Here is a 13,185-nt window from a genome sequence, read left to right as displayed (position 1 = left end):
TAGAAAGAATTAGTGCAGCAAATCACTGAATCTATGGCTAACACCTTCTTATGGCAAACACCTTCATGATTGTGGTTGTGGCAACCACTCTCTCTCTCTCTCTCTCAAGATTAGAAACCATAAAAAGAATTTTAGGGTAAACCATCATCTTAGAGATGCTCTAATTTTGCATAGTGCCCAAGACACATGCATGGTACTATGGCACCCCTGCTTTGCTTCTTTAAGTGCACAAACATCCTATAGAACTAAACCATTATCATCCCAGAGAAGCTTTGAAGGAGATTAAACTTCATTATTTATGTTAGCATTAACCTGCGTCGTGCCAAATGACATGTACATAATTATGCATTCAAGAAACATATACATGGTACTGTGACCTTGCCTTGCATCAAACATTAGCCACAAAAGAGTATAATAGTGTAGTGCAGTGTTATTTGTGCATGATAAAACAAGCATACGAACTCATATGCTATAAAAGAGTATAATAGTAGTGCAGTGTTGTTATTTGTGAGTGAAAACAAGCATACGAACTCATATGCTATAGGTTATGCCAACTTCCATCAACCTCTTGTGTGGTATTTGAAGTGCAACTCTGCTCTTTCTACACATGCGCTGCAAGCAATCATAGAGGACGTTCACGACAATCTTCTTCCCAATCCAAGCATTCTGTGAAGCCTCCACCAGACTATTTCCAAGAAGGTAAGTCACCCCTTCTCCTCTTGCCCTTCGCAGGAAAGCTATCTCCTTGTTTATCTCTTCTTTCCTTTCCTCCGCCTGCGTGGTACTTGTATTAGTCTTCCTGTTTACCTCTTCATGGCTTTCCTCCACACCATATGTAGTGATGTGGGTCATGCTGTCTACTGCACTATCTGATAATTCAGCTCCTTGCTCCAACAGCTCAAGCCCATCACCCTCTGTTTTTACAAATCTTTCCAAGCTCTCCATCAACAAAGCCTCGAAATCCCCATGCTCAATTGGTGCATCCATGTACCCATACCTCACCACACTTCTATACATCTTATACTCCTTGCTTCCTACCCTTCTCACCAAGAACCTCTCCTCTGCTGGCACTCTTGCAATAGCCAAATGTTTCACAGACACCAACACTATTACTGAGTGTAAAGCCCTCAGGTTTTCCACAAAATGATCAAATATGGGAGGCACTCCATGCACTAGCTGTGTATACATTAGCCCTAACCCTGGCACCCTGTTTAGCCCTAAATCACTGTCTAATCTGCTCACTAACGAGTTTATAGAGACTTTGTTTTCAGATTCATATCTGTATTTCTTGCTTGTGACGTACTGCCACACTGCCATAGTCACTACCAAGAAGGACGAGAAAGCCAATGGCAGCCAGCCTCCTTGATCAAATTTGTACAGATTGGCTGTGAAGTAGAGCATCTCAACAAACGCGAAGAGGGAGAAGAAGGCAACCACACGGTAAAGCTTTGTCTGCCATATCATGAGCATGATCAGGGTTAAGAGACTGGTTGTCACAAGCATCACAGCTAAAACAGCAATACCTGCACGAGCAGAAAATGCCAAACATTTCATAATGCATGCATGAGTATACACATCAGTGCATATGTTCATATGTATACATAATTGTAGAAGAAACATGCAGTCAACATACCATAGGCATTCCCAATATATGTTGTTGTCTTGAAGACACCAGTGACAATCACACACAGAATCATCAAGATCCAGTTGATCTCAGGTATGTACACTTGCCCCATGAACTTTGATGACGTGTGGACCACCTTCACAGTTGGAAAGCACCCAAGAGCAAGAGACTGCTCTACTATGGAGAATGTTGCAGATATCATGGCTTGACTTGCAATTATGGCAGCTGCAACAGCTACCACAAACATTGGCCAGAAAATGGGTTCTGGAAATAACAAAACAAGGCATTCAATTAGCATAAGGGTAAGCTCTCAGCGTTGTTTAAATGCTATGTTGTATAGGCATGTACTTACATTATTATGTATAGTAAGCTATAACCACTTTTTATTATAGAGTTGTTGCTGTTATCAAGATGTTTGATTCTTTTTCTCATAACAAAGAGAGTAGGAAATGCTAGATTCTTTGCCTGGAATGGACTTGTAAAATGTTTGGCTAACATCCTCTGGATGTCTTAAAAGGTAAGCCCCCTGGCCAATGTAGGCAGCTAATAGGGAAGGGTATACAATTGTGGTGAATGCTATCTGCAATCACAATGCCCCTATCAGAAAATTGCAAAGAAAGCAAAGGAATTTGTAGCCAGAAGCAATGAAGCTGCACATGAGCACCAGACTTGCAGCCACATGCATGGGCACATGCTACACCATCAGAAGCAAACGATCAAAGGCACAAGAGTTGACCCTTCATACGTGTGGGCATGTTCTACACCAGCAGGGACAATCCATTAAAGACTAAAGAGTTGATAATCATACATGTGGGCACATGCTACACCATCACAACAGAAAGCATCTGAGATAGAAAAGCACATGTTACAACATGGTATGTGTGAGACTTGATCCATGCTACGCATTCACAACACAGTCATCCAAGGCACAGGATTGATGTTTACACATGGGTACATGCTAAATGAATAGCTTGATTGGGGGGCGCTTAACAGAAAGTAATACAAGACATAGAGTTGATGTAACATGTGTACGTGCTATATGCATTACCTGAATGGAGGGCACGGAGAAGTGTCCCAAATCAGCAAACATGGCCTCTGTGCCTGCACTTTATCACAAGATAAGCATGATTAACTCTCTGAAGAGCTGCATACATGATATTGTTTGGAATATAAATACTCTTACATCTTTAAAGTGGCCAGTGGCCAAGGCAATGCAGGGAGCTAACCTGTTATGGCTAGCACTATGCCACCCAAAGAGATCCAACCTTGCTTTCCGTTTCTTTTGAAATACTTGACAATATAGTAAGGGTTGAATGCTCGAAAAATGCTGGCATCATGCTTGAAGATGTTGTAGATGCCAATGAGACCAATGAAAGCAAACCAGATCAGGACACACGGAGCAAACAGAAATGCCACCTTGCCAGTTCCGAACCGCTGAAGGCTGAATAGTAGTACTAGAATGGCAATGGAAATAAGAACCACATGGTCTGCAATGGAATGTGCTTGTGTCAACATTTTGTTTTTTGAGTTGAGATTTCAAGGGATCACCACCTTAGTTCAGGAATTATATAACCGAGACAGCAAAGGACATAAGAATCACTTCTACACTAAAATGGACACATGACTAGCTAATGCCATAGCTTCTTCTTCTTCTTCTTCTTTCTTTTTGTTTTGTTTTAGGGTTTTTTTTTCAGGCGGGGGGGGGGGGGGGGGGGGTGCGCGGGGGGTTCTTTTGTATCCCTAAGGCAAGAATGAGAACAGGATTAAGTCAGATTACACACATTTTCATAGTATTTTAGTGTTTTGGGACATTGAAGTTAGAGCCTCTACCAGTGCTCAAGTTTGGGTCCTTGGTTTGAATTCCATCTACTGCTGAGAGCACTGCAAGAGAACAACCGTGTTTGAAGTACAGTTAAGATAAACTGAAATTGATTTTGCAGGAGAGGTTGCATCACAGATGCATCATACACCCACAATCATACACCCACATTAAATTTGCATCAGGTTTCATCAGAACAGTGGAATCACCTATCGCCCATTTAATTTTTTTTGAGGTATAACACTCTGTAACATGGTTAGCCAACTATGAAATATTTACGAATTTGGAAGCATATTGACTTTACCATAATTTGCAAGTTAGGTCAAGCCTTCAAGCCCCATGAGTTGCAGATTAGTTTTTTAATCCAATGCATGCTGATTTAATTGTGTAAAAAGGATATACCATTGCTTGCAATATGATAAAAGATACTTTGTTTAGTTTGATAAATTTTAATGGATTGTTTTGCAATTAAAAGTTTGTTAGTTAGTTTCATACGCCGAACCATACAAGCATGCCAACTGAAAAGATTCAAGCTTGATAAAGCTTGTGAATTACAGGCAGATAAAGCTTGTGCGTTCTGGCCGGCTCAGTTTTCCCAGTTGATACTCCAATGTTGGGAGTTGAACAGCAACCACCATAATGCAGCTTCATTTGGGATTGAAAACCAGCTTGGTTGGTTTGATACACTAGTTTAATTTGATCTTTCTTAGAAGGAACATAGTTCATTGGGTCTGATGAACACACCCATGGGTTCTTTTTGGCTTGCCATGGGTAGGCAGACACCCATTTGTCCAAACAAAAGGACTCAACTTTACACACACACAAGCACACACAAAGTGACATTTGCAACCACGTTCCCCTTGAATCACTCTCAACAGCCAGCACCATTTGGTACCATACTATGTAGAACACTGCCTGGCACATTTGAGACCACACCAGAAAAAGAAATGGAAGGCCTGTATTGTTTCCCACACTTTTTATGATGCGTACCAGATATAGCCGGTGTCAGTACACCATCTCCAATGACTGCACATGTACCGAGGAGGGTCACAAGCAGCAAAACCCTCTTGCCCAAGTTACTTCCTTCTAATGCCTCCTTGATTTTTGCTCCTCTTTTGGACTCTCGGCTGGGGAGTTGCACCTTATGTCCGCCGAACAGTACTTCATCTTCTACTTGCTGGTTTTGAAGCTGGCTAACTTTTGCATGCTGGCAAATAAGCGAGTAAAGCGCAAAAGTGCCACCTACATTGACATTATTATCAGAGCAATGTGAGCCTACATCCAGTAAGAAAAACTATGCATCACACTTGAGGTACATGACACTATCATCAGAGCCTACATCCAGTAAGAAAAGCTATGCATCACACTTGAGGTACAAGACACTCTGCAATGGTGGTAGTTTGTGCAGAATAACTCTGTATCACAGTTTATGCTATGCAAGATGGTACTTAGTCTATGCTATGCATGATGGTGCTTCCTTCATGGACTGTTTCCTTATACTCTTACCATTTCCGTTGTCGTTGGCCCGAAGCACGATGAACACATACTTGATGAGAGGAATGAGGGAGAGTGTGTAGATGATAAGGCAGAGTGCCCCCAGCACATCCTCCTTCTGGGGCAGATTGTTTGAATCCGGGAAAGTGCTGCTGTAGACATACAGGGGTGATGTGCCCACATCACCATATATCACTCCAATGCTTTGGAAGGCCAACCGAAGTATTAATGCTTTTGATAAAGCCTGCATTAGAGTCACAAGAAATGCCTTCAATAGCTACTTCAAATACTTATCATTAGTTGATTGATTGATTGATTAATCACTTGGTTTTTTAAGCTCTAATGAAACAATAACCAAGGGATTGAAATGCTAGTGTGTACAAACCTTGGTAGAACTGTGCAGGCCAGGGACATGGTTGGACTCCATATCCAAAGAGTCCACCCTGCGGAGTGGCTCGCTGCGTCCATCGCTAGCAAAAGTATCCGTTTCTTCCATAGTGATAGAAGGTGTTTCGCTCTGCTAGCACGCAGATGAAGGTGGCAGTTGATATACCATAATTACAGTAAGCACTTAGTTAACCATGCTGAGAGAGGGTTTATTTTATGGATTAAGAATAACCCTTTTTCTGTTTCTCCTGACGAACTCCCATCATGTACTTATATAAGTATATATAGGCATTATTATTCCAATCAATAATTGATAGAACCACCACCACCCTTCATGTGCCCAAGCCAGTCTTTCTATATTCCAAGGCGTCGATGTTGCCCACGCAGACTAGTGGGGCAATGGGAAGCTTCTCAAGTAACCTCCTTTTGCCACGCGGCAGCTTCTTGAAAGTCTTCCTTTATATAATATACAAGTAGCTTGACCCATCTTCCTGAAACTATATAATACAAGTGTCTTGATCCATCTTCCATGATATATTTTGCTACTAAATATATAGAAAAAACTACTTTGCTATTTTTTTGCCATGTGGCAAGGGGCAAAGTACACATATATACATACATATATAGATAGATATAGATATAGAGAAGAGATGCATCCTTGACACCTTCTCTATTCACTTTGAATTATGTAGATATAGATATAGAGAAGAGATGCATCCTTGACACCTTCTCTATTCACTTTGAATTATTATATGCCTCCTTCACACCTTCTCCAAGGACTTTGAATTATTCATGCACATACATACGCTAAGATGCCCATGTGCCATCAGATCCTCCTAACAAAAACATCCAAAAAAAGAATCTTGGCTTTGGCTTAGCATGTTCTCCATGAACTTAAGAGTTGTATTAATTTAATCCATGGATGGTGGCACCCATTATTATACAAGTTATATACAATCCCATTTTTTGTGGAACTATCACCTTTATTTATGACTTTCTTTATCATTTAAAATTGTGCTTGTCAACTCAAAGTGCTTGTCAACTCAAAGTGTAAATGCTTTTACTTTAGGAGGCCTAGCCACCTATGCTCTCTCGAAATGCATTCCCCCTTGTGTCCCGAACATGCCTTAATGGGATAAGCATGCATAGCTAGAGGGAGTCTCCCGATGATTGATACTTAGGCAACCATTCTTTTAGAAAGGCAATGTTGCTAGGTTCTTGGAAATGCTCCCACCTTACAATAGTAGACTTATTGTATCCATATAGTAGTTGGTGCAAGAATAACTTGGAAGTAAATAAGAAAACTCTCTAGATATGCATTATAGTTTTCTTAAGAGTATAATGGTGTTGATGTCGATGATATTCTTATGTTGAGCTATCCGATACAAATCTCAATGCACAAAGAAAGGTTTCAATTAAAGGTGCCAGATTATTTCTAGTAAGGCTACTTCATTAAAGGCCATGCTGGCTCCTCTCATAGGGCAAAATGATGTGGTTTACAAAAATCGTGGTCGCAAAATGCAAGAGCCAAGGCCTAAAATGTGCAAAAAGAATATGTCAAAAAACCTAAAAGTGTGTGCAAACACCATACAAAAGATCCCCCCCCCAAAAAAAAAATTTGTAGCCAATGCTTTCAACCCTCCCAAAATACTAGTTTTTTTTTTTTGGGGAGGGACCCCCAAAATTTATAGCCAATGGTTGCAACCCCGCCTCCCTTTTAAGGCTCCTTCCACCACACTTCTCTCCTCCTCTCTAACGCTCATTTTCCATTTTTAATGTAGAATATATATATATATATATTCCCTTTGAAAACCATAGTTTTTGGCACGACCACTAGGCCCCCTTATTGATCACTTTTTAGGTGATCACTATATGTAACAGGAGTGGCAATCTCAGCCAAAATTCCCAAGAATATTTCCTCTTCAATTTTTTGATAGTATTTTTCCTTAAATTTAGGCAATTAAAAAAACACTTGCTACTAGATGGAGAAGAAACATCCTTCTTTATTTCTATGTGCTTATAATGGAACTTTACACTCTCCTAATTATAAGTTCATGAAAATGGCTTCAATACCTTTTCATGATGCCATCTAACACAAAAACATATGGCGATTTCAAAAGACCTTCTTTATAGGTCTGGCGCAAAAACATATGGCAATTTCAAAAGACCCTCTTTGTAGGTCTAAACACCTTTCTTATACCCTTCACCAAGTCAATTACCTTGTATCGTTTTATGCATTCATTCTCTTAGTATGTCCCATGACTTTAGTATGCCTCCCCTTTTTTCACATAGCCATTACTTGACCTCCTTTATAGACCTTATAAACATTAAACCTCCTTTAAATAAGTAATGTAAACATTAAACCTCCTCAAACATGTAAATCCAAAGCTAACAACATATGACATCAGTCTCACATTTATATAAAACCATGTTTTTTTAAAGATGACTCATTTATCAAGATTACCAACTAAAAGTATGGCATTAGGTACCATCTTTAACCTCATTTATGATTGTATTTACGTAATATCTTGTAACTTATAACGGAGACACTAGATGTGACATCACATATTTAACGTTACACTTGACCTTTTGCATTTAGAGACCCAATGGGTTTATTTGACTATGTATTGTAGAGATCTCACATATTTAACATTACTTGATCTTTTGCATTGTAGAGACCCAATGGGTTTATTTAACAATGTATTGTAGAGATCTTTAACATTACATGACCATTTTCATTATAGAGATCTAATGGGTTTATTTAACGATGTATTGTAGAGATCTTTAACATTACATGACCATTTTCATTATAGAGATCTAATGGGTTTATTTAACGATGTATTCAAGACAACGTCAATGTCCTTACCAAAGTTTAAGGGGTTATATCCCCAGAAGATCCCTTGGGGCATCATGCACGATGTTACATGAGTGCACAAGATGCCAATATTAAGAAGGTTTACTTACATCCTTAAAATAATTTAAGAATGTTTACTTACGATCTTAAAAGAATTTAATAAGGTTTACTTATAGTCATGCAAAAATGATATGTGTATTTATTTACAACCTATTATTTTAGTACCCTTTGCACTAAAGGTTTTCTTATAAGATATTCTAAGGGTTATACACCTGGAAGATCCCTTGGGGGCATCATGTATGATGTCACATGAATTTAAGCTGCAAGAAGGAGGTTTATGTGGTGCAACCACTTGGGTTTGGGATACCTAGTTTAAAAAACAAAGTGAGCAAACTTTGAAGGACATTGTATAGACTGAGATAGTCCCTTAAGCATGGTACCAATTGATAGATACTTCTTTTGTTTGGTCTTTCTAAAAGCTCTTCAGATGCAAATTTATATACTTTCTCTGAGTGGGCCAGCTACATGATCATTATCGTATATGTGGACAACCTCATCATGACAAGGAGCCATCAAGAGAGGATTTGACAAACAAATGAGATGTTGAGTTTAGAGTTTAATATGATAGACCTTGGGGATTGAGATCTAGTAAGATTCAAATGAAATCTTCGTTTCTCAGCAAAAGAGTGTAGGGAAAATTTTGAAGGCATCTGGCATAGCTGAGTGCAAGTTAGTGAGTACACCCATAGAGGCACCCATAGAGGTTGATGATAGACCTTGGGGATTGAGATCTAGTAAGATTCAAATGAAATCTTTGTTTCTCAGCAAAAGAGTGTAGGGAAAATTTTGAAGGCATTTGGCATAGCTGAGTGCAAGTTAGTGAGTACACCCATAGAGGTTGATGAAAAGTGTTCTATGGAAGATGCTTCTTCACTTGTGGATATGAAGGAGTATAGGAGGTTGGTGGAGAGTTTGATCTTTCTATGTAATACATGGCTTGACATCAGCTTTGCAATTGGTGTCCTTTAGTAGGCTCTCACATCAAGCCCACGAGAGAGCCACTAGAAGGTAGGTATGTGGGGTGTTCAAATACATCAAAGATACATTATGTATGGCATCACTTACAAATCGGGCAATTCCTTCACTAGATTTTGTGACTCAAATTGGGCAGGATATTGTAGCAAGAAATCTAATTCTGGTACTATTTTCTCATACGGTTTAAAATTGCATCTTGGATTAGCAAGAAGCAACCTGGCAATTTCTTCTAGAGGTTGAGTACAAGCATGCTTCTCTTTATATGAAGGAGTTTATTTAAGAAGGATCTTAGGAGACATGGGTGTTGCTTAAAAAAGAGAGCCACAATGTTGCTGTGTACAATAATAAAAGTTGCATGGCAATTATCAAGAACCCAATCTTTCATGATTTCACATGAAGCACACTGAGATACATCATAATTATGTGTGTAAGATTATCATGAATGGAGAGGTGCAATTTATCTAATGCTCAACAATAGTGAATTGTGTATACATTTTCACACGGGCTTTGGGGAGAGATTTTTTGGAGCACTAGGACCGAAGAGGTAGTTCACCTAAGGGTGGTGGACATTGAGGGGGGGTGTTGGAAAAGCATTTGCTTAATGATCCAACCTCGTGTTGTTTCTGTAGGTGACAGATGTGCTCTATTTTGTAAGGGACCCTTTATGAGGAGTTGTGGTGATCACTTAGGCACCCTTTATGAGGAGTTGTAAGGGACCCTTTATGAGGAGTTGTGGTGATCACTTAGGCACCTGAGCAGTTTCCAATTTTAGACACTAGATGGTGGTCCATGTGTTACCAAGTGGTTAGGAGGAGATACCTTGTGCTATTTCTTGCCCATCATGGAAACCTCACACGGTTCCTAAAATTCCTAAAATGTAGGAAAATTAGTTATTATTACGAGTATGTAGACTTGGCACTTTGCTAAGTAGGATATATGCTCGTGCAGGCTAATTACCACATTAAAAGTGAGTGGATAGCAAACCAAATAGGACACACTATTCTTAGGTTATGGGGCTTGTTTGAGGGTCTAGATGGTCTTAGATGGCCATGGGAGCTATGCTTTGTCTCAGATGGGAGAGATACACTATGTCCCTATTGGACTATGTTGTAGTCTAATATGGTCCCAATTGGATAATACGGTTGATTGGTCATTTTGGAACAAGTCATGGATTGGCCAACATGGCTAACCTATGTCCATGTTGACCCTGCATACTATATATTGATTAGCTTGATAGCCTTAGTTTATCATTAAGTTTATTCTGTTCAAGCACTCTTGTAAGCAAGACATCCTACGTCCAAAGTCTGTATAGATTGCCATTAAAGCTCCTTACTGGGAGCACGTGCGTGGGAAGGCAGTAATATTGTTTATTCTCCAGTTCTTTTTGTAATTCAGTGCCTTGTATTATGTTGATCTTCTCTTGTGCTATTTTTTATTCTTGTAAGCTCCTCTAAGGTGGATTCAAAGGAGTTTTGTCTTCTTAACTAGGGAGTACTCTCTTGAGTGTTGTGGGGCCATGTTTTTTAGGACCGAGGCTAGATGGGTTTAAGGAAATGTGGTTTAATGGACTAATATAGTCGAATATATTTTCATTTCTAATAATTAGTCTAGACTGTGAATTTGTATCAATGTTTTCACTCTAGTGAAACGTTCTCTATTGCTTCAAGAAGCAAGTTTAAAATTGATTTTAGATACATTAGAGCCAGTTAGTGAAGGCTTGAAGGAGCGTGCTACTATTTCCAAGTGTTCTAATGTTCCTCCACTCACATTTGTGTTCAATTGGCTCATTTCTTCCCAAAGCTCCTCTCTAAGATGGATATGAAGGAGTTTTACCTTCTTAGTAGGGGAACACTCTATTGAGTGGTGATGGTCGTTTGTTGGGACCGAAGGCTAGGTGGGTTTGAGGAAGTGTGGTTTGTTGCATTATTATAGTCTATTATATTGTTGTTCTCAACAATTAGTCTAAATTGGGTTTGTACGAGTCTCTATTATTGCTCATGAAGTAGGTCTCAAACTCATTTTAGAGTTTTGCTCAAGCTACAAAAAAAGTTTTTTTTGTTTTGAGTTTTTATTTTTATTTTTTGTCTCTAGGTTCACGTCTGTTGACCCATACCTCTACACTTGTGTCTCTCTGGGCTCTTGTGTGGTGACTCACTTCTGTAGGCTCACACCTTTTTTTAATGAGCTAGACTCTCGTAGTTTGTTTTTATAAAATAGGCCTTCTTGGGGCGCACGAGAGTTTATACAATATGGTTTACAATTATTGGTAATAATTATACTTTAATACCCCAATAATTACAAAGGATAAAAAATTTTCTTAGAAATTATATCTGGTATATGGTATGGCAAGAAACTCCTTGAAGGACATGAGCAGGTATGTCCTTATAAGACTTTAAGATAGTAATAATTGGTTAGTACAATATTAGGTATACCTACCTCTAAAGTCACATTTGGTTGATCCATGTCTGTTGACTCACATCTCTAGGTTCACGAGTCATATATCATGGCTCTAAACTCATGACTCACATCTCCAGGCTCACGACTCTCACATCTAAAAGCTTCAAGTGTCTTGACTTATGTCTCCTAACTCGAGAGCTCCTTTTTTAGCCTTGTTTTGAGAGTTATTTGAGATTTTTTTAGACTTGTTGATGGAGGGTGCTTAACACTAGTCTTTTAAAAAAAAACCCTTTTTTATGGCTTTTTGAAGGTTTTTTAAAAATTCAAATCTCTTAAGTTATTGATTTTTAAAGAAAATCCTCTTGGGAAACTCTTCTTACCACATGTACGGAGTTGAAAACAAATAGAGCTGCAAAGAATGAATCAATAATACTATTTTTTAATGGTCATAAACTAGGTGGAACCTGTCAAGTATCGTTAAATGTTTGTACACCTTATTAAAACCCAATCAAATAATTTTTACACATGCCAAAGATCCCATGACAAATGTATCAACATGTATATAATGTATGTATTCACTTAAAATGATGATAGAATCAAAACTGACAACATTTTTTGGCCCTCTAATTAGAGCATGCTAGTGAATATTTCAGACACTTTTGTGGCTTTTTACTATTTTTAGTAAAGTATTAGTTTTAAAATTTTACTTTTTTGGGTTTAAAAATGCTCCCATCATACGATGCACTTTGTTAGGGGAGCTCATCTATGTGCTACTTTGCTAAGTTTCAATATGGTTACCTATTCCTGCTTTTGATAACCTAAATAAGGCCCTGAGCCACTTTTGTGGCTATAGCCACTTTAATGGCTCAATTGCAAGACTAGTGTTAAGAATCCTAATCTTATTTAATAATGGGTAATTAAGAGTCCTAGTGTTATTTATTGGTGGTTGGTTATGTAAGTAATTTGGTATTTTTCGATTGTTTTTTGTGGTTTTACACACTTCTAAGCTACCAGCTCCAATAATGCATGAAAAAATATGAAATACATGAACAAAAAATCCTATTTAACTCTAATTCACACCTAATAGAGCTTCATACTTATGTTTTTGGAGTGGATTCCACTCTTAATCACAATTGCTAAGCGATTCCTTGGCTGAATGCTATTGTTTTTTGTGGTTTTGCCTGTTTCTAAGCTACCAATTCCAATAATGCATGAAAAATATGAAATACATGAACAAAAAATCCTATTAAACTCTAATTCACACCTAATAGATCTTCATACTTATGTTTTTGGAGTGGATTCCACTCTTAATCACAATTGCTAAGCTATTCCTTGGCTGTAAAATCTTGCAAATGACTAAGAACCAAGGTATTTTCCCTTCCAAGATATTAAACTAGAATATCTTAATGCAACAAGCTTTAAATCAAAATTAAAAGCAATAAAACCAACACATTCAAGGCTTTAAAACCGTAAATTTTTTTAAAGTGTGATCTCCTAATCAACATGGGGCAATACCCGGTTCCGAATAGCTTGGAATGGATGGCTTAAAGCTAAGTCCTAGGCTAGTCCCTATTG

General features: G+C 38.4%; 1 protein-coding gene across 2 annotated transcripts; it reads right to left on the bottom strand.

Moving 5' to 3' along the window:
• Nucleotides 1-322: 322 nt before the first annotated feature.
• On the bottom strand, nucleotides 323-5,575 carry LOC147628618 (potassium transporter 5-like). Of its 2 annotated transcripts, XM_086813805.1 has the most exons (9): nucleotides 5,323-5,575; nucleotides 4,950-5,181; nucleotides 4,434-4,685; nucleotides 3,455-3,505; nucleotides 2,851-3,111; nucleotides 2,673-2,725; nucleotides 2,090-2,204; nucleotides 1,634-1,888; nucleotides 323-1,523 (listed from the first exon to the last, which is right to left on the bottom strand). In XM_086813805.1, the coding sequence occupies exons 1-9, from the start codon at nucleotides 5,431-5,433 to the stop codon at nucleotides 532-534; spliced, it is 2,322 nt and encodes a 773-aa protein (XP_086669931.1). In that variant the 5' UTR covers nucleotides 5,434-5,575; the 3' UTR covers nucleotides 323-531. The 2 variants fall into 2 exon arrangements, with proteins under 2 accessions (XP_086669931.1, XP_086669933.1); XM_086813807.1 differs by lacking the exon at nucleotides 3,455-3,505.
• Nucleotides 5,576-13,185: the final 7,610 nt, after the last annotated feature.

The sequence above is a fragment of the Cibotium barometz genome, chromosome 19 (assembly GCF_041138505.1).
Source record: "Cibotium barometz isolate CiBa-2024 chromosome 19, ASM4113850v1, whole genome shotgun sequence".
Lineage (NCBI taxonomy): Eukaryota > Viridiplantae > Streptophyta > Polypodiopsida > Cyatheales > Cibotiaceae > Cibotium > Cibotium barometz.
Note: the sequence above shows the minus strand (reverse complement) of the source record. Positions and strands in the feature narration are given on the sequence as shown.

Bases quoted from the DNA above. Each gene is read 5' to 3' on its own strand.
- LOC147628618 (XM_086813805.1), bottom strand. From the start codon at position 5,433: ATGGAAGAAACGGATACTTTTGCTAGCGATGGACGCAGCGAGCCACTC. The intron at 5,182-5,322 runs GTTTGTACACAC...ACTCTAATGCAG, and splicing joins GCCTGCACAGTTCTACCAAG to GCTTTATCAAAAGCATTAAT. The intron at 1,524-1,633 runs GTATGTTGACTG...CTGCTCGTGCAG, and splicing joins ATATATTGGGAATGCCTATG to GTATTGCTGTTTTAGCTGTG.